Raw genomic sequence first — 24,749 nt, 5'->3', positions numbered from 1 at the left:
CTGGGCTCCCTTTTTCCACTTGCAATAGAAATCCACCAGCAAAACGCAACCTCAAGGGAATGTGCACAAGCTTTCCAAGTGTCCTGTATCGCATTGCTAACCAGCGTGCGCGCTGGTCTGAAAACGGGTGACAAAGAGCACGGTTTGACGTTACGTTCTACGGACCATCTCGTATTCACATGCATTGCGGCTCATGAATTATCGAGTTTTTACTGAATTCAAAAATAATGGCCTAATCCTTTAACTATGCGGCTGGGCTTTTCTTTCCCCTGCACCAGCATGTCCACACCCTGCTCGACCTGCACCCAGATCACCCCAGCGTCTCTCTGATTTATCACTCTCCCCACCGTGTGCGGTCTGCGTGCTGCAGCCGTGGGGGCTTCAACTTTTCTGGGTCACTGATCAGAATGTCAGGTCGCATAAAGCCCTTGGGCTCGACTGTGCAAAATCCCAGAACAAGAGGAGGGGACCCGCCCCAGCAGCTCCCAGTCTGCTCCAGAATCTGACGACGTGGGGCTTACCCACGAAAGCTCCTCACCTAATCAAGACAGTTGTTATTAAGGTGCTACAGGACTGCTTGTTTTTTACAGAAACGATGGGAATCCCTTATATTGGGCCTAACTGTCTTTCTATTGCCGTGGGCCCAAGCCACCACCGATCTGCTCTCTCCTCTTGGACTTTGACTATAAGCTCGAGTGGGGCTGGCTCAGCCCCTTTTCTATGGGGGCCCTCACACTTCAGCCCCCCAGTAATGCAGGAGGGAAGGTCACTGCTCCCAGGTAGGGCTGGACAGAGCTCTGAGTTTCTGAGACTTGCAAATGTGAATGTAAACAAGCCCCAAGGTTTCAGCTGCTCTTTGATTTCACGGCAGTTTAACTCAGAGCAGGGGCTCCAGGGTAGCAGGACAGCCTCCCAGCGCTGGTAGTTACCGAGCAGGCAGGGCAGCGCTCGGGGCCTTTGTGAGAAAGGCATGTTTATCTTGGCGGGCCCCGGGGTTAGCGCGACAATGAATGTTGTTCATTAAACAGGTTCCTAGGTAAACCCGGACGCGGCGTTCTAACCAAGGAGGCAGAGCAATTAAGAGCCAGATGTTTCATAAGCTGAGCCGGTGCCCACAGTGTTTACTCATCTCATCACACAGCCAAAGCACACAGACAAACCGCAGCAGGGGGGCCGAGCCGGTCGCCGGGGGCTCCCCAGCTTTTCAGCAGCTCAGCTGGCTGCCTGAGGCCTGGCGGTGGGGCACGCTGGGGTGGAACAAGGGGCTGGCTGCAGGTCTGAGTCCTGCATCCCACCCCTGCCTAGGATGCAGACTCCTGGCCTGACAGCACAAGCCCCTTCCCCGGCCGCACCCCAGGTGTGACGTGGAGATAGCAGCTCTGCTCTCCAGGTCCTGCTGCTACCCAGCACCTCCCCCTCAGCCTTGCCTCTGCAGGCGCCGCTCAGGGCCTGCCCTTTGGCAAGCAGTGGGGCTGCCTGGGGATGACAGGTGTCCAGCCCCAGTGCCCTCCTCTCCTTTCCCATCTACGACCAGCTGCTGCCAGAGCCTCCACCTGCTCTGGAGCTGCACATGGAGCTCAGGCACGAAGAGAGAGAAAACGGTCACTTTCCCAGCTCTGGGAGACACCCAGCTCTCCTGTGCCCTGCCCGCCTCGCCTCAGCAACCTTCTGATGCGCCTCCCCTTATCTTCCACCCTGTTCAGCACAGCCCCAGGGAAGAACATCTGTTACTGGGGCTTATGTTTCCCCGCTACAGGCTACCTTGAAAGCGGATACCCACACGGGGAGGCAGGCAGGGGCGCGCACATCAGACCAGGTGGAACAATTCATTCTCAGCAGCGGAGGACAAGCAGTCCTGGGGGGTCTGATTTCACCCACTGGCCTTGCAGCAGGTGAAGAGAACTCCGTCCTGAAGAACAGGGAAGTTGAAAATTTGCCTGTTTGTGGTTTACAAGTGTCTGAGTGAATCGCCTGAAGTCACAGGTTTGATTTCAGTCAGCAGGCAGGAACCCTTCACTGAAACAACGCTTCTCATCCTGTTTGGCATTTCACTTTTTAGTCGTTTCCTAAAGAAGGGCTGGCTCACACGGCTCAGTACCCAGTCAAACGTGTACATTTGCATGAAAAGCGGTGGCTTGTACGCGCTGATTTAAGCCTAGGTAAGGAGAGCTTAGTAAGACTGGGACTTTTTAGTTTGGAAAAAAGACAGTCGGGGGGGGTGGGGGTTATGATAGAGGTCTATAAAATCATGACTGGTGTGGAGAAAATAGATAAGGAATTATTATTTACTCCTCCTCACAATACAAGAACTAGGGGTCACCAATGAAACTAATAGGCAGCAGGTTTAAAACAAACAATAGGAAATTTTTTTCCACACAACACACAGTTAACCCGTGGAACTCCTTGCCGGAGGATATTGTGAAAACCAAGACTATGGTAGAGTTTAAAAAAAGCACCAGATAAATTCTTGGGGGATAGGTCCGACAATGGTTATTAGCCAGGATAGGCAAGGTTGGCATCCCTAGCCTCTGTTTGCAAGAGGCTGGAAATGGGTGACAGGGAATTGATCACTTGGTTCTGTTCATTGCCTCTGGGGCACCTGTCACTGACCACTGTTGGAAGACAGAATACTGGGCTTGATGGGCCTACGGTCTGACCCAGTGTGGCTGGTCTTGTGTAGATAAAATGAACAGACCTGTTACATTTTCGTTATAACAATGTAAGACCCAGAGCCGTCCTGTCCATAGGACTGTTCATGGCCATTCCCCAAGCCCCGTGTTTTGTGGTGCCTCGTGCTTTCGGGGGGCAGTTGGGGCTGGCAGCAGAACGACTGGCTCCCCTCAGCCATGCCAGCTCCCAGTGTCATATACAATAGTTATGATGGAGGGCTTTGGGGAGGGGCATGGATGGAGCCTCGGGAGAGGGGCTGGAGTGGGGCAGAGTAATGGGAATTGCTCCACCCCCGCCTCTCCCAAGGCACAACAAGAACCGCTGTAACTGATTGTTTCAAACCTCAGCCAGGGCCAGCCCCTCAGGTCCGTCACCAACAAAGACTGGTTTGGGCTTTGGAATGTCCCTCACATCTGCAGCCGGGAAAAACCATGCAAAGAATTCATTTCGTTTCTCTGCAAGGCCCTTATCATTCCTGAGTGCTTCCTTAGCTTCTGGATCATCCAGCAGCCCCGCTGCGTGTTTAGCAGGCTTCCTGCTGTGGGCGTCTTTGCTATTGCTTGGAGAGTTTGGGGCCAGCTGTTCAGATTCTTGTTTTGGCCTCTCTCTGTCTATTTGAGCCCTTGACTTGCTAGAGGCTGTCCTCCTTGTTTCTTCACTAGGATTTCACCCCCGCTGCTTCAAAGGTGCCTTTTTGCCTGTTACTGCTTCTTTGTTTTGTTGTTTAGCCATGGTGGCTTTATTTTTTTTTTTTTAAGTTCTCTATGCGAAGTGTGGGGTGTATGTTTAAGCTGAGCCTCCATCGTAGTGCATTTAAAAAGCTTCCATGACTTGCAGGGATTTCACTTGTGGCATGTGTGACAGGGTTCAGGGTCCCCAGGCACTGCACCCTGTCCGCAGGGAGGAGTGACTCTCACTCAACAGGTATCAGAGAGGTAGCTGTGTTAGTCTGTATCTTCGAGAACAAGAAGAAGTCCTGTGGCACCTTATAGACTAACATATTTTGGAGAGTAAGCTTTTGCAGGAACGTCTCTGCTATGAACTGAGCCCGAATGGCCTGCTGGCCCACCTTGATGAAAACTGGATTCCAGGGACTGTTAAGATAAGCACCTGTTCCCTATGCTGCAGCCTAGAATTTAAGACTGATGGATGTCATTTGACCACTTTAACAAAGATTACTCTTGTCATTTTCTCTCTCTCTTTTATTAACAAACCTTTAGATTCTAAAGGGTTGGCGCATGGTGCTGTTTTGGATAAGATCTAAATATATATTGACCTGGGAACGTGGCTGGTCACTCTGGGGGCTGGAAAGACCTGGGTGGATTTGGTGAGACTGGTTTTCACAGCCTCTCATCTGTGTAAGGAAGGCACTGATAGGGGCACCAGGGAAGCCGAGGAGCCTGAATGATTGCCTTGTGTCAACCAGGAAAGACAGCAGAGATGCTCTTTGTGACTGGTTTGGTTTTCTTTATGTGAAGGAACCCCAGTCTGGGCTATACGTGGCCAGGTTTTAAGCAATTTGCCCAGGTTTGGTTCTCTTAGTAGTGCCCGGGAAACCGCTGTATACACAGGCTCCTTGTTGTTTTAATGTATTTTCTGTGCTTAGTGAAGTGATGCAATTGTTTCTGGTCACCCTGACCCTCACCAATATCTTCTTCGCACCTGCTTTTTATTCATAGATTGAAAATGAAAATAAAGCTCCCCTGTTTTTTCAACTCCCAAGCAGTTTCTCAATTGGGAATGACGTGGTTATTGTATGGAACTAGTTGAATAACTGAGATGGGCAAAATATGCTCTGTACCTGCAAAAGAGGCTAATGCTGCCAAAAGCTGATTTAGCACATCAGCAAATGCTGGTCCCAGGTGCTTAGCCTTTACTTTCTACCAGCTAAGAGCTCTGACTGCCTTTAAAACATCAGAAAACTGCTACTGCTTGGACAGGATTTTAAATTAGATGGTCAGGAATTACAGTAAACCCTTGAAATATGCGGCTTCATGTTGCATGTAACTCACCTATATGCAAATTAGGCACAACTTGAAGCTGTTCTGTGGCTGTCAGCCTGCCTAGCTGTCCTTCACCCCGCCTTCCCCCAGTGGCGAGGAGAGGAGGGGAGCCCGGAGCCAGCCTGCCCCTGGTTCCCACTACCCTCCGCTGGCTAGAGTCAGGAAACTGACCAAGGCTGCTGCCCTGGTCGCCTTCCCAGCTCTGCAAGGGAAAGGGGGCCAGGCTGCCTCTTGGTTCCAATCTCCCCTGTGCACATATGGCTGGTCAGTTTCCAGGGTCCCAAACCAGGCTGCCCCCTGGTTCCCAGCTCCCCACCACTCTGGGAGCCAGGAAACTGACCAGGCTCCCATCTCCTCCCTGACTTACGTGAAAATTATAGTTAATGTGGGCATGACAGAACTGCAACCCCCCATGCAACTTGAGGGTTTAATGTAGAGTAAATTTAAGGCTTAACATAGTTTACCGTAATTGTAAATAGTTAAGAGAAAAAATGAATTTGATTTAAATTTAAAAACCCAGGTTTCTTTATTTCACAATCCTGGTGGTTTTTACTCCCCCCCAATGGGCATTTGTTGCAACGCCCCTGTGGCTCTGTCTCCAGCTCCAGCCCCCTGGCCCCAGCTCCTGCTCCAACCTTTGCTGCCCAGACCTCTCATCCAGCCCCACTGAAGCCCCGGATCATATCCCCCCTCACGGCTTTGGCCTCAACCCTTGTGGTCATACTAAACTCCCCAGGCTCCCGCGCCAACCCCTGTGACCCTGGCTCAGGTCCAGCCCTACTGGGGAAAGCTGGGTGGCAGCTGACCCACTGCATGATCTGGCTCCCAGCTCCCCCAGTATAGAGCAATTAGCCTCTTTTGCAAAACAAATCGGGATGCTAGAATGGCACCCGAAATATGGGGCTGTCCCACCGAAAACGGGACGGATGGTTGCCCTAGAGAAAACGTGTCTTACCTTCCCAAGCAGGGGTCACCATGCTCGGGGCATGTTACAAGTGTCCCCCTCCATAGGCCTCTGCCCAGCCTCCCGCTACCCCGTGATAGCTCCCTCAGCCTGGGATTGAATGGCCGCACCCTGCCCTAGCTCCACAGGGCTGACAGCCGGTGGGTGGCACAGCCACAGCCTGCCCCAGAGCACCAATTTGAGTGCAAATGTGCATGTTTGAATGGTTACCACTCCGTGTGAACAGCCCTTCCTCCGGAAACAACTACAGCACAAACGCACAATGTGGGTCTGTAAGCAAAGGGTATTAAAGGGAGGTGAAACTCGGGGAACACAAGACAGATCACACTCCTAAAGGGGTTCAGCCACTGGGAGAGGGTGAGCCCCAACTCCAGCACAGCCAGCAGCCCGTGCAGCCTGCCTCCCATGTCGGGCTGTGCAGAGCCGCCTTCTGTGGAAACACAGGGGCTGCAAGGGCCTGATTTCCCTGCACTGCCACCCTCCCACCCCTAGGCAGAGGGGGTTAAGAGGCGCCTAAGAGGCGCCGAGGTCCCTGCCAAGCATGGTGACTTTCACTGCACTTTCCATTCCCATTTCCCAAGCTCAGGGCCTCTTACTCCCACATCTGGCCAGTGGGCAGCGCAACGAGATCCGTACTGGGGTCCCCAGCTGCCACCCTGGAAAACAAATTGTACCCCTTCCCCAGCTGCACACTCCAAAGGGCCCAGGGTCCGCATGGCTTCAGCCAGCCTGGTCCTGAACTAGGGGTCACCCAGTGACATGAAGGGGCAGCAGGTTTCAAACTAACAAAGGGAAGTTTTCCTTCTCGCAGCACAGGTTCGGCCCGTGGAAGCCCTCACTGGGGGAGGTTCTGAGGAGTAGGGCTTTAATGGGGTTCAAAAAAGAACCCGATAAATCCCTCGAGGATTGGTCCCTCAACGGCTGTTAGCCAAGAGGGGTTGGAGTGGGGCTGCTCCAGAACTTCTCCACGCCCCCCGTTTGGGAAACCACGGGCTGGAGGATTCCATCCCTCGGCAAGTCAAACAACAGCACCGCTCCTCACCCCAGCACCGTGCCATGATTCCCACCTAAACCCATCCTTTGCAGATGAGGTAATCAGTCACCCGCTAGCCGTCAGTATCTCGCTCACAGCCACTAGCTGCCTTTGCCCCCTGCACGAGCCGGTCTGCCCGAGACTCGGAAGCAGCAGGGTGAAAGCGTTAAAATGGCTTAACTAGAAAGAGGAAAGGACGACGCTTCCTTTGCTTGCGGCGTCAAAAGCACTGGCTTTCCTCATGTAACGCCCACAGAGCCGGGTTGCCGGCCCCAGGGCTAGAACCTGCGAGCAGAGAGTCTAAAGCCCTGCGTTCTACTACATGAGCTTAGTTCATATGGTAGAGTGCAGGGCTTTAGACCCTATACTCCCAGGTTCTATCCCTGGTGCCAGCAACCCAGGTCTGTCTGCATTACACTTGGAAAGCACTGCTGAAAAAAACCCCACCAGGCTTCCCCTGGAATACCTCGCTGGGGGTGTTCTAATGCCCCAAACAGCTGGGCAGAATACAACCCCCCTTCTCTTTGACTAAAAACATGAATCTGAGCCCTCCAGAGGAAGGGCAGAAGTGGCACCAGCTAACCAAGGGGCTCGCAGAGCAGGAGAACTTGGTTTTTATTCGGAAGACTTAAGATAATTAAAAAAAACAAAAAACACTTTTTTTAAAACAAAGGTACCCAACCTCCACCCTCCTAACCCCCTTCCCACTGTATCTTCAGTGGTGTAGCCACTTCAGGCACATAATCGCTCTAACCCTGCACTTGGGCCAGAAGAATCCCAAGCATTGTTACAGGCTGGGGTCCGACTGGCTCAGTAGTAGTTCTGCAGAAAAGGACCTGGGAGTTGTACTGGACAAGAAGCTGGACATGAGGCAACAGTGTGCCGTTGTAGCCAAGAAAGCTGATGGCATATTAGGTTGCATCAAGAGGAGCGTTGCCAGTAGATCCAGAGAAGCGATTATTCCTCTTTATTTGGCTTTGGTGAGGCCACATCTAGAGTGCTGTCAAGTTCTGGGCCCCCAGTTATAGGATGGATGTGGACACACTGGAAAGGGTCCAGCGGAAGGCGACCAAAATAATTAGGGGGCTGAAGCATATGACCTATGAAGAAAGGTTGAGGGAATTGGGACTGTTTAGTCTGCAGAAGAGAAGACTGAGGGGGGACTTGATAACAGCCTTCAACTTACTGAAGGGAGGCTGCAAAGAGGCTGGAGAGAGGTTGTTCACAGTGGTCACGGATGGCAGAACACAGAACAATGGTCTCAAGCTGCGGTTGGGATGGTCCAGGTTGAACATTAGGAAAAACTTTTTCCCTAGGAGGGTGGTGAAGCATTGGAATGGTCTACCCAGGGAGGTGGTGGAGTCTCCATCTCTGGAGGTGTTTAAGTCTCGCCTCGACAAAGCCCTGGCTGGACAGATCTGATGGGTTTGGTCCTGCCTTGAGCAGGGGTCTGGACTTGATGGCTTCTTAGGTCTCTCCCCACTCAATTGTTCTATGATTCTATGAACCCCAGAAGGATTCCTCAGCCTAAATTTGAGCATGTTGATCAGCATATGATCAAAATACATATGCTCCGACTCATCACTGGTTAGGGCCACCGTGTCTCCCTGTCCCAAATACAGAGGAGCCGCCAAGTCAGTGAGTCGTCGCAGAGACGTATCCCTGCTAGCCCGTATTGTCACTAAACCAAAAAAGCAGTCCTGTAGCACCTTATTATTTAGAATAATGCAATATATAAATATTAACTAATGACATTTATTAGGTGATGAGCTTTCACGGGACTGATCCAGGCCAAACACGCAGCTCTGCTTTATGTGAATGAGTTCAACATAAAATCTAACGGCAAAGCAGCACGTTCCAAACTCCAGAGTGGTTGAAGGTGGATCTGACCCTTCTGCTGCAGGGACTCCTCCAGCCGGCTGGGGAAGGAGGAGCCTGGGTTCCCTGAGTCTGGGTGCGCCTGAACACTAGACCTTGGCAAAAGTGGCAAGGAAGCTGCCTGAACCCCTGGGCGTTTCCATGGTTTCTACCTGGAGGCCCTGCAGAATCATAGAACACTAGGACTGGAAGGGACCTCGAGAGGCCATCGAGTCCAGCCCCCTGCCCCAATGGCAGGACCAAGTACTGTCTAAACCATCCCTGATAGACGTCTGTCTAACCTGTTCTTAAATAGCTCCAGCGATGGAGATTCCACAACCTCCCTTGGCAATTTATTCCAGTGTTCGACCGCCCTGACAGTTAGGAACTTTTTCCTAATGTCCAACCTAAACCCCCCTTGCTGCAGTTTAAGCCCATTGCCTCTTGTTCTATCCTCAGAGGCCAAGAAGAACAAGTTTCTCCTTCCTCCTTATGACTCCCTTTTAGATACCTGAAAACCACTATCATGTCTCCCCTCAGTCTTCTCTTTTCCAAACTAAACAAGCCCAATTCTTCCAGCCTTTTTTCATAGGTCACTTTCTCTAGACCCACTGCGCTAAGGGCCATGCCCAGAGACAACAAGGAGCTGCCACCCACCTTTGGGAGCGCCAATGGTCTCCCATGCAAGAATGTGGATACTTGCTCCAGTGAAGGGGAGAGAAAATCCTCATCCTAGGACAATGTCACCTGGGAAGGGACGTTCCAACCAGTCACCTACCAGGCGAGACCTAGAAGGAAGGAATGGGGAATTCTTTCATCCGAGGACGGGGGTTTTACCCACAGCCGCTCCTGTCTAATAAACGTGATAGTTTGAGGTGCCACGGGACCACTTGTTGTTTGTGAAGCTACAGCCTAACACGGCTCCCCCCCAGAGTGAACTGCAACAGCTGGCTCTGCCACACAGAACTCCGTCTCCAAGTAGCCGGCTGAGAAGCAGGTCAGAGCAAGACACCAGCTTCACAGCGCAAAGCAACACCCGCCCAGCTCGCGAGAACCTGCCGCCGCCGGGGAGGCCTGGCCCCGCCCCCAAGGCATCGCACACAGCAAGTGCAAAAGGATCCACGTGCCAGCACTGCCTGGTATGGATGTCTGCATAATGGCAGACCCCTCGCCGCTGAGTTCAGGCTGGCACAAGGGGGCTCCGGCACAGCCGCTGAGCTACTGCTACAATGCAAATGAGCTCGTCTCTGCCACCAGCAGAGGCTGGCCCAAGAAGGGAGATTACTTCAGCTGCCTCAGGGATCTCTGCTTCTGCAGCACTGAGCCGCCACGAGCTGGGAACGGCTCCCCACCTCAGGGCACTGACGCCCAACAAAGGCGCAGGTCTCCGTCCAGCTGCACGGGGAGCTGGCCTCTTTGTCCCGATTGCTCCAAGCCGAGAGACAGAAACACCAGCTGTTGCAGGAGGGTTGGTCGGGAGGTTAGCGGGCAGGACCTTTCTGAGGTTGAAAGAGACAGTAGTAGTAGGAATCCTTCAGTCTACGTAGACTATGGATCGTGCCCTTCGTAGTTCCATTTGGGATCACCATTTGCAGCGTCGACTGTGGTTGATTTTCTTATTGGTTTGCCTGGTGCTCAAATTTCAGTCACTTGTCAGGTTTGGGAACCTTAAGCCTCACGCACCCAGCAAGGCAGGTGAACTGTGGCGGGACAGTACCCTACCGGCAGGGGCTGCCCAGCTTGAGGCGGGCAGTCACTGTCCAGTGAGATGCGAGGATCTCTCCCACCATTGAAGGAAACCCCTGGCGCTCGTTCTCTACGCCAATCGAGCAAGAGCTTATAACCGGTATCTGTTACCTCCCGCGTTGGTTGAACGCTGTTAAGCAATGCTGGAGTACCTCTCCAGGCGCGAGCCTGGGCAACTTTTTTTTGGGACCCTGGGCTGCCCAGACACCAGTGTCCCCAAGAGACAGTAAACCTCCAGAAACCTCCAGTAAACCTCCAGTAAACCTCCAGTTGTCACGGACAACTTCATCATGGGATCAAGCCCCAAAGTGTGAAACTCTGGCCCCATCAGGGGCACCATGCAGGGCCCTGCTGGCAGAGACGCCCGTATGCAGGGAAAGCAAAGAACCGCAGCAGAAGTTGTTGGAGGTAAGTACGACTCCAGTACTGTCCACTTGCCAGACCGAATCTGACAAGCAGAAAACAGAAAATCAGCCCCCTGCCTGCTTGGGAGATGGACTGTCGAGGGAGGGTCGAGGGAAAACGCTTCTCAGGCACTCCAGCGAGAGTGCCACATACGCTGCTCTTCAGGACAGCCACCACAAACAGCATAATCCACAGAGCCTAGGCAGGGATTTCGAGGGGGCGGAGGGAGCCAGGGATGTGCTATTCTGTCCAAACACAAATGTCGTGACCAGAGATCAGGTACCAAGTGTCACAACTGCAGTCGAGTGCCAGGGAGCCACTGAAAACTCCAGACCATCCTGGGCCCAAGGGCGGCACAGCGCAAGCTGCACTGAACAGGGAGGGTGACCTTTCTTCGCAGCCTCCTGCTGTTCTTTCCAAAGGACCTGTTCCACAATGCACCAAGTAGCCAGAGAAGATGTTGTAAAAGAACAATAATTGTCAATGTTGGGAGTGTTCCCAATACACCAGCTTGGTGGTCTAGTCCTTGTCAGACACAGCCAAGCGGGTTAGCAGAAGGCAGGACAAAGAGCAAGGAACTCAATGACACTAGAAGCTGAATTAGGTTCAGGGACCGCCTGTAGCACCGTCAGGTATCACCACACAGCTCACAAGTGAGGTCAAAACCCTCGGTGCCCACCGCTAACAAGTGCCGTGGGCTAGAGACAATGAACCCTGGCAGTTACTGCAGAGCTGTACACCAGGAAACGAGACTGGACCCAACCCTGACAGGAACGGAACTGACCATCCTCCCTGCTTGCAAAAGAGAGGTCAGCCAGCCAGCCACGGCCTGGGACCTGCCTCTGCAAGCCAGAGCTCAGAGCCACCACCACAGCAGGAACAGAGCAACCTGATTAGAAGCAATGGGGACACCAATTCTGTTCCCTAAGGACACTCTGGCTGCTAACACCAACAAAGACACCAACCTGGGACAAACCCACAAGTGGTGCAAGCTAGAATCAGCAGAGCTGTGACAATTTACACCAGGAGATGATCTGATCCATCAGCAGAAGCCAACAGGCACCAGAGGACAGATTAACCTCAATAGTTCAATGTACCCCGAAGGACAAGCCTGAGTGGTTATGGGCTCAGCCAGCCCAGGAGATCCAGAGACAAGCTCTGGATGAACATCAAGCAAGTGGACAACTCCTCCCTCACCTACCTGGACAGGTGGTGGAATCTCCATCCCTCGAAGTTTAAGTCCCGGCTTGACAACATCCTGGCTGGGATGGTTTAGTTGGGGTTGATCCTGCTTTAGGCAGGGGGCTGGACTAGATGACCTCCTGAGGTCCCTTCCTGCCCTGGGATTCTAGACCTCCGCACTGGTGTGTTATTAAAGAGCCGCTTTCATTTACAGCTGTTACAGTTGACATCTCCTGAGCCTGCCCCCACCAGTGGTTCTGAAACATCATTGTATCGTGGCGACAACCCCAGGAGAGGGGATCTGAGCCCCGCCCCAAGCCCTGCTGCCCCAGGCTGGCAGCCAAAGTCGGGGGCTGAGCCACGCCCTCCTGGCAGGGGGAGGGCAGAACTGTAGCCCAAGACCTTGCAGGGCTTTCACCCCATGTAAATTTCCAAACTGTTTGCTGTTTTAGATGCTGCTGGAAAAAAAATTAGCTTAGCTAATTGTTATGCTTGTTAAGTTAACCGGGGGCTCAGACTTCAGCCCTGAACCACAGCAAGTCTAAAGGCAGGCTAGGCAACCCCACTGAAAAGCGGTCCCAGCCTCGGCCCATGACTAGAACTGGGAAGTCGCGTGCAGTCGGACCACGTGGCAAGGGTACGGTTCTCAGGAGCATGTAAAACATCGCTAGTCTGATGATTTAGGACAATCCGGCTGCACTATGTCAAAGAGCATCTCTTCTGGCTACGGTAGAAAGAGGGACCCTGATCTCAGCTTCCCTGTCAGGAGAAACGCTTTGCCTCAGCCTAGTAACGGGACAAGGGGGACAGATCCTGGCCAAGGCAGCTCGTTTGAACGCTCTCTGTTGTGAAAGCAAGCGTACCGCAGCCTCCGTAAGAGTGGGTCATTGCCTGGCTGGTGGTGCCTGAAGAGCCAGCACACAGCCAGGGACACGCAGACTCACATGTTTGGTGAAGGATAATATAAAGTCACAGGGAAAGAGACAGTGACGAGGACAGACACGTGCTCTGGAACACGGTGCCAGGTCTGCATAACTTTTGGTGGTCCCCAGACCAGGTACAAAGCAGGGTGTAAAATCATTGATATAAATCAAGTTACTAAAAGCTAAGCCTGGCTGCCCTTTGAGTAAGCCCCATTCAACTCCCTGATGCTTTTTTTGGAGAAAACAAGTATAGAATGAGGTTCCCTCGGAAAAGCCGAGTTACGTGGAGGTCAAATAGGGACCAGGCTGAGGGCTACTGGTAAATTCCCAGGCTGCTTGCTGGGTTGGCTGATAGCTTGTTTATGGCCACAGACCAGAATGCTGATGCCAGAATGTTGCAAAATAAGGGGCATGCATTTCAATATGTAATATAAAATAAGAAAATGACACTGAGTGGCAATTGGCAACTCTAGATTTCTCTTACTGCAGCTTCTGGATTGAATACTGGAGTGATTGATTCTAAACCTAGCTCACCTAACGAGCCATAATGATCAGCTAAGCTAATTTTTTAATTTTCTCAGCATCAACCAAAACAGCAAACAGCTTGGGAGTTTACCTGTCAAATCTCACCTACTAAAGCGAGAGAGAGTCTTGATGAACGATGCATTGCAAAGTGAATTATTTCCATGACCAGCCAGTTGAGCTCCTCAGCCGTATCTACAACTTCATCCACATCATTTTTCCCCAATAATCCATTTTCTTCACGTTTCATTCTTGCAACCAGGCCCTGCGTGTCCTCCTGGCACTGCTTACACTTGAGCCGTTTCCTTTTTTTCCGTCCAGGGAACAATTTTCTTCAAAATGTTCCCAGATAGGTCACTCTGACGCCCAGAAACAGGACAGTGTTTCTGTGGCTGAAGTCGGAGGGAAATACAAGAAACCGTGTGTGTTTTTTCTTCCCAGTTCACTCCACCGTTCCTGTGCTGCCTGAATCCTCTCCTATCTCCTGTGTTTCGGTCTTTAAGACAACATCTTAACTGACGCCTCTACCATGCTTGGCCCAGGTCCAGCACCACGTAAGCACAGAACAGACACAGTCCCATTCAGCTAGTGTCTTTGCACGTGTCACTGGTAGTTTCCCGAGTAACAGAAATTGAAGCCCAGGACTTTGAAGAAGCAAGAACTAATAGCAGTGGGACTGACAGCCACCATGGGGTAAAGTGGTAGGGGGATGTGGCTTTGCAGGCCATGGATAAAAGGGCTGGGGCTTAGGCCAGGCCAGGCCCACCCCTTCCTCAGAGCTTTGCAGAGTGGTGCTGGCCGGATGGTTTCAAAGGGGCCGAGAGCTCTGGCTGTCACCGCTGCTGCTTCAGGTGGTTACCAAGCCCAGTCCTAGGGACAGGAGGGCTCTGAAAGAAGCCCAGGCACTGAGGGGAGCCAGGCCCACGTTCCTGAATGCCGCTGGAGCACAGGGACCACGTGGCCCAGATAACTCATGCCTGTGCTGTAACAGAGCTTAATCCAAGCCCCATGGGAGTCCAGGGGGCCCTTCTGGGGGCGCTCAGTGTGGGCCCAGTGAAATGCCCAGTGCAGCTGAGAAACAGACCGGGGAAGGTGCAAGAAAGCACCAAATGAGGGGACTTCCCAGGGACCCGATCCTGCTCCACTCACGTCAGGGGAAAGATGGCCCCTTGGGCAGAGCGCAGCACTGGGTGACAAGAAAAGCAGCAGCTGCTGAGAACGGCTCTTTCTAGTGGAGCTTTGACCTTCTCCAGACGCTTCCCCCCCACTCCGCCAGAGCTCCCTTTCGCCAGCCACGCTTTCCAGAGATCAGTAGATACGAACCAATACACACAACACTCGTATCCGCCTAGCAAGTAGTTATGGCCCGAGCCCCAGGCAGCCTGTCCATGGGAGAGAACAGCCCACTTGCGGCCGCGAGCAGAGACAGCAGTGGGGGAGAAGGGGGAGCGTGCCTGGCAGTCAGGGCTTTTAACAGGGCAGGGGCACTGGGAGGACCCTGGATCAGTGCCGGCAGGGGGATGATGGAGCCAGGCTGCGGAGGGCTCAGCCCAGCGGGAGCAGAGCGTGGCGTAAGCTCTGCTAGGTGTGCATTGCCTTGCCAGCAGCTGTCCTCCTTGGGAGGCTCCTCTGCCAGCAGCCAGGCCTGGCTCTGTGAAGACGGCCCCCCTAGGCTCGGCTTCCCCGGCGGGCGATTTTGGGAACGTGCCAGGGAACCCAAACTGGCAACTCCCCCTGGTTATCCTGTAGGGTGAGGTCAGCTCCAGGGCAGTGGGGAGGCCCCTGTCCCTCCCCAGGGCCTCTCCCATGCAGACAGGTCGCTCCCTGGCCCACACCAGGCTGGGCGCTTTGCCAGCCCTCGCCAGGCCAGGGGACCTACCCCCCGGCGTGGGGTATGCAGACTCTCCCCCCCCCGACCCTGCACACCCCACTCGGCCATGGCCTGAGACCCGCTGCCCCCTATGGGGCCCCCAGCCCAGCCGCAGAGCCTGCAGCTCCAGCCCGCCCCGCGGCTCGCTTCCCCCCGGGGCAGAGGCCCCCAGCCCGGCCCTACCTCCTTGCAGGCGTGCAGCTCCGGCGCCTGACCCCGGCCGGCCCCCGCCCAGAGCAGCAACAGCAGCAGCAGCCGGAGCCCGGCGCGGAGGCTGCAGCCGGCCCCAGCCATGGTGCAGCAGGTGCCGCGGGGAGGCAGGAGGACGCCGGACCCCGCCCCGCAACCGCCGCCGCGCGCACCTGGGCCGCGCACCTGCGGCTCGAAAGATGCGCCCCTCGCGCGCGGCTGCAGCAGGGCGCGCTCCCGTGTGCGCGGCCCCTGTGCCGGGGTCCCGTGGGGGCGCGCGCCGCCCTGTCCCGGGCCGGCACGAAGGGCCTTTTCCTGCACCCCGCCCCCCCTTCTGCGCGCCCGCCAACCCGGCCCCACGCTCGCCGCGCCGCCAGGTGCAGCCCAGCAGCGCCCCCCTGCAGGATGTGACCCCCTCCCTCCAAGGCCGCCAGGTGCAGCCCAGCAGCGCCCCCCTGCAGGATGTGACCCCCCCACTCCAGCGCCGCCAGGTGCAGCCCAGCAGCGCCCCCCTGCAGGATGTGATCCCCCCGTCCAGTGCCTGCAGGTGCAGCCCAGCAGCGCCCCCCTGCAGGATGTGACCCCCCCGCACCAGCGCTTCGCGGGCCCCGTTACCTGCACAGCGGGGCTTGGCGTGGCGAGGAGCCGGCGGAGGGGGAGTTCCACGCACCGCTGTGCCGCGGTCCCCGCTCAGCCAGGAGAGCCCCAGAGCTCCCAGCCCCCATGGACGGGGCACCCCCAGGCTCTCCCACTCCCGGGGCGGGGGTCCCGCAAGCCGCGGCTCCCCGCCCCCTGCGGCTGCTCTGCCCAGCCGGTGTCCCCCGTGCAGCCGGCTGGGGTCCCCCGCTCCGCGCCCTGCAGCCGCCAGAGGGCGCCGCTGCGGCGAATCCCGGGAGCGTCGCCTGGCAACCGCGGCCGGTCTGCAAACAAGCGCGGCGCGCGCTGTGCCCCCGGCTGCAGGATGCCGCCCACGCGGGACCCCTCCCCCTCCCCTTCCCCCTCTCCCCGCCACGGGAACCAGGGCCCCTGGGCGGTCCGCGCGGGGCCGAGCCAGGTAAGGGCGTGGGGGAGGTAGTGGGTCCTAGCCCACCAGGGTCGCTGTGAGCCCGCCCGGCGGGGAGGGCGCACGGCTCACTGGGCGATGGGCTGCTCTGCTCACTCCCACGGGACGCCTGGCATTGCCCACGGGGCGGGATGCACCTTGGGTCTGACCCTGTGGACGCCTTCCCAAGCTCAGGGTTTAGATGGGGGCGGGGATGCGGGGGTGTCCCTCTAGCCAGTGGGGGAAGCTGGCAGCCGCCCCGGTGGGCAAAACGCAGAGGGGAAAAAAGTACCCAAAAAGTTACTTGAGTAAAAGTACAGCGGTTGGGGGGGCGGGGAGTACTTAAGAACAAGTCACCAGTGCCCCTCTGGAAAACTACTTGAGTAAAAGTAACCCCCCCATCTTTATTGTACTTAAGTACCCAGAAGTGAAAGCAGCTGCACTTTTACTCACGTAACTTTTGGGGTACCTTTTCTACCTCTGGCAAAACGTGCCCAGCTTGCAAGTCAGGACAGGGTGGACACCAGAGCTTCAGGGACTGTGTGAACATCCCCAGAGAATTGTTATGGGTCCTAACACAGCCCAAGCGCTGTCTGGGGACTGCAGAGGTGCCAGAGACATAATCCTCCCTTGTGCTAGGATGACAGATCCAGGCAGTGGCCTCCTGCCGAACCCTGCTGGTGTGTAAGAGGGGATGGGACCCCCTGGAGTCCCAACTGCCTGCAGTCAAATGAAGATTCCCTTGTCATTGAGCTAGACTGGCCCCACATATGGAATCACCCACCTGCCCTGGATGAGGGAGCAGTGCATGTGTCTGGAGGGTGGCCTTTTCCTGGTGACCTCCAGGCATTGGATGGTTTTCACGGAGAACAGAAGGTTTAGTAGCTGGCAGGGACACAGTGTAGAACAGACTAGTCAGCACAGAAACCAGGTGCAGTCAATTCAATCCATCTTGAGGACAGAGGGCCAGGAGGGGGGCCCAGAGCCAGGGCCCTGACCCCCCTTCCTCCCCGTCAAGTTAGCTAAGACCCTCCAACTCCACTGCCCAGTTCCGATTCAAACCAGCCAGGTGCCTCTTCCCCCATTTATCCTGTTTCCCAGGAAAAAAAAAGTGTCACCTGGTTGCCTGGGTTACAAATGGCTTGGCGGCCCATTGTGTACATGGGAGAAGTCATTAAACTGAAACTGCCATCACCAACTATGCACTGAGGCTGTGCTTAGGCAAACAGGCACTCACATCATGTTACTACAGAGCAGTAGGAAACATACGCAACTGACTGAGGGGAATAAAACTGTTCTTTATTCCAGACAGGACTTTATGCCAAGCCCACTCATCTTGCCCAGCAACGAGACCCCTGGAATCGCTTGCATGGGACACCCACCCTGTCCAGCACCAGGAAGGAAGTCTGGTATATGGAACCTGAGGTAAAGATCCCCAAATGCCCCTCCACCTCACCCTGCCTCTTTCTGCATCTGCTCTTCCTCCCCACTAGAAGGGCACAGCCTGAGCTGGTCACAGAATTAGCAGATAAAGCTCCCTATGCAAAACTAGCTTCTTGCCTGGGTTGGGCAGTGGCACTGGCCCTACCAATGGCATAATATGGCCTTTCACTGGAACCTACATGGCTTTCTTATGTGTTCCACTTGCTCCTTTGGGCTCTGATCTGTCCAGCAGCAGCCAGTGAGGTGCCCCCCTCCCCAAGCAGCAGAGAGGGAGTGCCTAACATCCATGCAGTGGGACAACCTGAGCACCTGTCTGAACAAGAACACTTGGCAGCTCTCTAGGGATTAGAGCAGGAGCCCTCCGAGCACTTTGCAAGCATTAATGTTATGTTGTAATTCTCCAGCCCTGGAGCAGAGGTGGATTAAGATTTAATGGGGCACTGGCTACACAGAACATACAATTCAGACCCGTGCCTGCCCTCTTTGTAACATGTCCTAGTTTGGGGCCACATTGCCCACGACAGAATAAAAGACTCAGGCAGGCATAGAGGGGTCCTGCCAGCTGAATGGTGGTAGAATGTGCATTTGTTTGTCTCAAAGCATGCTTTTGGAGCCTATTAACTAGGCTAGATTTCAGTGAAAGCAATATTCCCATGATGGTGTCTGCTTGCTGTGTGCCCCATAATATCTGTGAGAATAAGGAAGAAAGAGTCATCACAGAAGTGGGGGTGTTCAAGGCAGGTTGCATAGCTGCTACTTATGAGCAGCCAGACAAGAGGGCAATAAGGAGAGCATGGGGTGGGGTGTCGAGGGCTGTGCACCATATGCATCTCCTGTGCCTCTACCAGGCATTTCAGCAGCTGTGTTTGCTGCCCAGCAAGCCTCAAGATTTCCTGGGTATTGGCTTTGTTCCCTGCACCCTTTCTTTTCCTCATTCTCTGTTCACATCTCTTGCATTTTATTGCCCCCTGTCAATGTGGGTGGATTGCATTGGCTCATTAAACATGTCATTCTGGTTATGATTTTTTTGCCTTTGAATCCATAAAAGCCCAATAGGTGGAGCCAAGGGAGTTGGGCCACAGACTCACTGTTGCACTCACTGTAATGAAAAAACGTTTAGAGGAGATCCATTTCAGAATGCAGAGAAAGTGAAGGGCGAGCTTTATGGAGAATTGTAGAACTCAGAAGCTAATCTCTTCCCGGGAGAGACCACCTGTCCCCCAAAACTGGCGTGTCATGGACAAATTCAGAGTTATGTTTTTAAGCATCTACAAACTAGTCATCAGGTAGAACACACGGCTCTTAAGGGAGCAGCTGGATGGACTCTGCTGCCAGGCATGGTAAGATGATGGGCAAGTGCGGCGGCAGGGTTTCTGTGGTCAGCAAACCATGCTCTGTTGTGAATGAGCAACTGGAGATGTACTCCTTCAGTAGCATCAGTTACGGAGTTTCCCTTGCTTCATGCAGAATGATAGGGTGTATGCTGCTGAGCTCACCCGCTGGGCAAACAGGAGGTGAAATTCAGATCGTCATGGGACTTTTCCTGTGCACCTGGAAAGCAGCGGAGCTGAAAATGGACTGTTCAGAAACTCAACTGAACATGACTACTTTCAATCTAGCCTTGCAGTGCAGACCAGGGCTAAGTCTGCAGAAAAGCAAAGCAACTTGCCCAGGGTCCCACACTGCAAAGTTGAGAGTTGGACTTAGGCATTCCTGTGCTCACTGCCATGCCTAAGGTATGGCCCTGCTCCAAAGATGAGAGCCCAGCTGAGGAGCCCTGACTCCCAGGTCCCTGCTCTAACCAGTAGAGCAAGAGAGATAAAGCCTTCTGTGTGTAATGCCCGACTGTGAGGCTGCTACAGGGTGTAGCTTCTCCCCCATGCCTCGGGAAGCCACATGCCACCCAGGGATGAGGTGTCTTTATAAGAGGCTCTGGTGAGTGACTCTCTGAACCCTTCTGCAGGTTCCCAGGGACAACCTGGATTTTAAGCTGACCTCACTCTACAACCACCACGAGGAACTGCTCCGGGACAAGAGCCAGATAGTGATCCACAAAGAGACCCTCTTTGATGACCATGGGTGAGCAGGAGCAAGTGGTCTTTCCCCACGCTCAGGCAGGGCACAACCTTGTCTGCGAGCAGCACTTTGGTGGCAGTAAATACCCCAGTCCACCCACAGCTGCCAGGACACCTGGGACAGTGGCTGTTCAGCCTTGTCCTGCAGCTGGCGCGCCCTATCTCCTCCCTACTGTGGGCCTGGGCCCAGTCTGCTGACCCCCACCCCCGCAGCCTCAGGGAAGTGTGGCCTAATGGTCAGAGTCAGTCCGACTGCCTCAGGCCCTCTAGGAGGACAAAGCAGCAAACAGCTCAAGGGCTGATTGCCTGGTTGTGGCCCCCTTGGCCTTAAGGAAAGGAGGCTGCCAGCACTGGGGTGGAGTTGGCAGCGGCGGGGAGGGGAATTTGAGCACACCCTACTCCACCAGCTTCCAGATGAAGTCCGAAAGAGCAGCAGAACTTTCAACCACTGGGCTGGGGGGGATCCTGTCAGATGCTGGCAGCAGCCAGCCTAATTGGTCACCCCACCCCCATTGTACCCTAGCTCCTTGTGCGACAATCCAAGCACCACCGGCAGGGACCTCTTCCAGAACCTCGGCTCTCTGGAGATTTGGCAGTGCCAGGCTGGACCCAGTAACCCGCATCCTGCCTCTTCAGCAGTCAGTCCCAGCTGAACTGAGCTGCTCCCTTTTATACCTGGCTTCCAGTCGGAGCGTGCCCAACAGGCCTTCTCGGCCTGAGGGTGGGCTGGACTTCAGCATGGGGGTGGCATGCCCCGTCCCAAGCCAACATCCTACAGAAACTTCTGGCCTCTGCTTTTGCAGGGAAAAAATCGAAGTAGGTTTGGTGATGCTGCGAGGCCATTCTAGAGAAGAGAGGCATCTCCCTAGCAGCAGCTCCTGCCCCATCAGCAGGGTCCCCCCTGTAGGCGTATGCAGCACACGCAGCTGTGCAGGGAAGTGTTTCTCAACCTTTTTTTAGGCTACGTCTATGCTACCAGATAAATTTGAATTCAAGGCAGTTTGGTCATTGTACCACATCACCGTCTTCACTCCAAGCACCATTACCTCCATTTAGGGAGCACTATTGTTGATATAATATCATTGAAAGCTGCAGGGGGTAGCATCAAGTTTGAATTTTAAAGTTCAAGTGAAGGCTGGTGGGGAAACGCCCTGTCTCTGACTCAAACACTAGCCTCCGGAGGCTGAATGCCATTGCTGCATCCGACTCCTGGCTGCTCACCGGAGCTGGGAAACTGACCAGCACTGCCAGCCCTGGCTCCCAAACCAGGACCAGCAGTTCTGGTCAGTTTCCTGGCTCCCCCAAGCTGCAGGTGGTGGGGTGCAGCGAGGTTTGAGAGGAGCATGCAGGATGTGGGGCTGAGGGAACTGTAGGATACGTTCCCACAATGCACTGCTGCAACAATCAATGTCCAGCCATTCAGCATGGCAGCACGAACCCAACTCTTGTGTGGACTTGCTGGGGGAGTGAGGAGACTCAAAATTGTATCTATAAAACTCAGCATTATGATACTGAATTTAATAAAATAGAATTTATCTGGTGGTGTAGATGTAGCCTTATAAAAGTACCTTTTTAAAAAAGCCCAGTACCCCCGTACCTACATTTTTCACATTTTCTCTACTGTAGTAACACGTTCATTTAAACAACTTAGCCAGAACCACATCACAGTAGGTATGAGTGTGCAAAAAGAATAAAAAAAACCTAACATCAAAATAAGTCCAATTTATTCATAAAAAAGGTTGAGAAGCATTAAGTTACGTACCCCCTGGAAGCAGCTCTACATACTGGTTCAGAACCAGGGGTGTAGAGCACTGAGATATTTGTGTCCACCCAGGCCGGCCACCTCAGCAGGTAAGAGTCTCCTCAGGCCAGGGCTGTGTCCTCATAACGTGGCACAGGAGTACAGGATCTCCACATGGATCTGACTTTCTGGTGGCTTGAGACAGGCCAAGTGGGTCTGTATTCTTCATTGGGCATATGGGCACCAATAGGGCCCCGTAACTCCTAAGGCAGCCCTGCCCAGCAGCTTACCTTCAGCAACACAGCTCTTGGTCCCAAACTTTGCAGCCCCATTTAGCCACCTGGACCAGACTCCCTCCACACTCCACTCCCCCGTGGGCCTGCTGGGCTTGGAGCAGCCCTGACCCTGGTGCAGCTTGGGAATGGGGTGGGGCAAGTGATCTCCGTCACAAAGTCCCAATATTGGCATGTTTCCCAGCATGCTGCTGGCTCTTCACAGCATAGGCAGCACACGGAAGCTGGAGAAAGCTAGGTGCTCTGATGCAGACCGGCTGGGCATTAAGAGGTTAATCACTAGCAGGGGGTCTCAGAGTCCACATTTTGCTGTTTACTATGAGAGCAGCACTATAGGCATGGGTTTGCAGCCTAGAGCTGAAAAATGCAGGATTCCCTGGCCAGAGGAGCTGCTCAGGTTTGCGTATGCTATGCTTGTGGAAGGGCAGTGCCTCTGCACAGCCTGCTCCAGCCCCTGGGGCTCCCAGGACGTCTCCCAGCAGCAGAAATCCTGCTGTGCAGAGCATTATGTAAACTCAGGGCCGCTCCAACATCAGCAAGACATTTGGCCAGCATGTGCCTTGGCACTACCTTGCCAGGCCTGCAGGAGCAGTTATTTACAGGCTACCAGTCCCTGCATGCCAGGGATCAGCTGCAGAGCCCAGTGTCCTGGAGGTGCAATCACAGACCCTGGCCACTGTGCTTCTGTTAATTTCTCCCCCCCTAAAAAGGACACAGCAGAACCAGCGTGCGATGCCAGCTCTTGTGAATTTATCTCGTCTTGCAACATTGCATATTTTTATTTGCCCTCCACTTCCTGTAGTTTGAGGCTCAGATTTTACCAAAACAAACTAAATTTCCAGCCCTATGGGCCCCAGAGAAAAGCTTGGAAGTGTGCCCAGCCCACTATGACAAGAGGCTCAGAAAGCAGGAGGCCAAGAACCTCCAAAGCATTGTTTGTGTAGTCATGGCTCCTGGGGACCTCACGCCTGACTTCTGACCCCTTGGAGGTGTTGCTGTCACTGACAACTAAGAGGCCAGTAATAGACAAGAGATGCTCATATCACTACCATGGATGTGCTGCCTCTGGGAAAGATCTGCTCAGGCCCTTCCCCTTTGAAAGCTCAGGTCAAATCCCATAGCACGGGTAGCCACAGGGAGTCTGAGCTACCTTTCCATGCACAACCCCACCCAGGTGTCTCTGTGGGTAAAGCAGGTAGCACAGTGCTAGGTGCTGTGCACAAAGCTAGTAACAGTTGGTCTCTGCCTCAGGGAGCGCAGCCTGTAATTCTAACCTCTCTCCCTCTCCTCCAGAATGCTGAAGGGTCTTGAGCCTGTGAAGCAGCCTGAGCTGCCCGCAGCAGAGTCCCATACTGCTAGAGGGCAGTCTCCGACATGCTGGGTCAGCCCCACCAAGGAATCGATCCACAGCATTGAGGGAGCCATTGGTAAGAGCAGCAGGCAGGTGCCTGTGCCACCATCTTAACGGCCATCAGCCAGTTGGCCTCAAAAGGTCATAGCTGCAACCTTCATTGTCTGGGAGGGTGAGGGACCATCCCCTTAGCACAGGGCACTGTGGAGACAAGACGCTCACCTACCATCATGGTCCCCCTGGGATCCCAGCTCCAGAGCCGTTTTGGTTTGGGCTTGCCTGGGTTCACCCTCATAGCTAAGTAACAGGAACTATTCTGTATGGGCAGTGGCGCCCAAGGTTCCAGCTTGTCTCTTCCACCCATGTGCAGTTTGTCCATCCATGGACAGAATAATTTGTGCACACATAGGCATGGGCAAATGTGCACTGGCACCAAACACAAAACCTGCCTGTGCGGCTCTGCTAAGCAGTGGGGCAGCATTAGAAGTAAGCTGCTGATTAAGGGGAGGCGGCAAAAGGGGCAACTACCCCAGGGCCTGGCAGTTCAAAGGGACCCAGCTTAAGCTCTGGGCCCCTTTGTATCACTGCTGAAGCACCACGCTGGACACTGCACAGCTGACTTGGGAAAAGGGCCCTGACCACACCCCAGCTGGGGGAACAGAGCTGCCTACTACCCTCTCATACTCTTTGCCCCAGGGCCCATGATGGTTCTCAGCCCCACTGGTCAGGAGACCTGCTCAGTGTCACCAACCTGAGAGCTTGGGTGAATCACGGCACATCCCTGCCTGTATAATGAGAACAATGCTGGTCCCCTTCCTTTGGCTACCACCTCCTAGACAACAGGGAAATGTGACTACTAGAACCCCATACATGTTCACTCAGCTGTGCAGCCCAGCCTGGTGCCACCTCCCACACTTAGTAGTAGTAATCATGCCTTTCTCCTTCCCCAGAGTGCCCCCACACAGCTGCCACCAACAGCGGATACTCCCGCAAAGAGAACGGCAGTTTCTTCTCTCGGTGAGGAGTTTGCTGGCTTGTGCCTGGCTGCACTTCCAACTGGAGTGAATCTTCTGTCTGCTCTCGTGCATTAAACCTCTCTGGGGAGCAAAGCTTGTCCAGAAAAACACAGCTGGGAACAGAGAGTTTAATTTGTCTTTCCCCGCCTGTCCTCTTTGCTGGGTAATTGCTCTGCCCCTTGCTTGCAAGCCAGAAAGCTCAGAGCCACACAAGATCTCAGAAGCAGCCGTTGTGCTTCATGCAGCAACTCACAACACACTATGCTATCTTTCCACCTCCAATGTGGGTTCAGTCAGCCTGGTCTTCTAATTCTGGGGGCCCAACCTGACAGTCAGCATCTCCAACCCCCAACAGAGCCTGGCGAAACAGAGGGTAACCAGTCAGACCCTTTATTAACTTGGGCTTCCAAGAATCAGCAAAGGC

At 54.3% G+C, this 24,749-nt stretch overlaps 2 protein-coding genes across 3 annotated transcripts in view; one reads left to right on the top strand and one right to left on the bottom strand.

Moving 5' to 3' along the window:
- ELAPOR1 (endosome-lysosome associated apoptosis and autophagy regulator 1) overlaps positions 1-16,145 on the bottom strand; it is a 55,448-nt gene extending 39,303 nt beyond the window's left edge. The window contains exon 1 of one of the 2 annotated variants that reach the window (XM_074977359.1): positions 15,980-16,145. Coding sequence is in view for 1 of the 2 variants with exons in the window: in XM_074977357.1 (XP_074833458.1) it covers positions 15,359-15,469 (111 nt within the window). In the remaining variant the exon portion in view is untranslated. Of the gene's footprint in view, positions 1-15,358; positions 15,498-15,979 lie in introns of those variants that run through there. The other variant, XM_074977357.1, reaches the window with a different exon arrangement.
- A 141-nt stretch (positions 16,146-16,286) lies between these two features.
- Positions 16,287-24,437, top strand: CFAP276 (cilia and flagella associated protein 276). Its single transcript, XM_074977650.1, has 5 exons — positions 16,287-16,418; positions 17,715-17,831; positions 19,813-19,928; positions 23,252-23,385; positions 24,260-24,437. Exons 1-5 carry the CDS (start codon positions 16,326-16,328, stop codon positions 24,328-24,330), a joined length of 531 nt encoding a protein of 176 aa, XP_074833751.1. The 5' UTR covers positions 16,287-16,325; the 3' UTR covers positions 24,331-24,437.
- Positions 24,438-24,749: the final 312 nt, after the last annotated feature.

This window comes from Carettochelys insculpta, chromosome 26 (genome assembly GCF_033958435.1).
Source record: "Carettochelys insculpta isolate YL-2023 chromosome 26, ASM3395843v1, whole genome shotgun sequence".
Taxonomy (NCBI): domain Eukaryota; kingdom Metazoa; phylum Chordata; order Testudines; family Carettochelyidae; genus Carettochelys; species Carettochelys insculpta.
The sequence above is the reverse complement of the archived record's forward strand: the minus strand, read 5'-3'. Positions and strand labels throughout refer to the sequence as shown.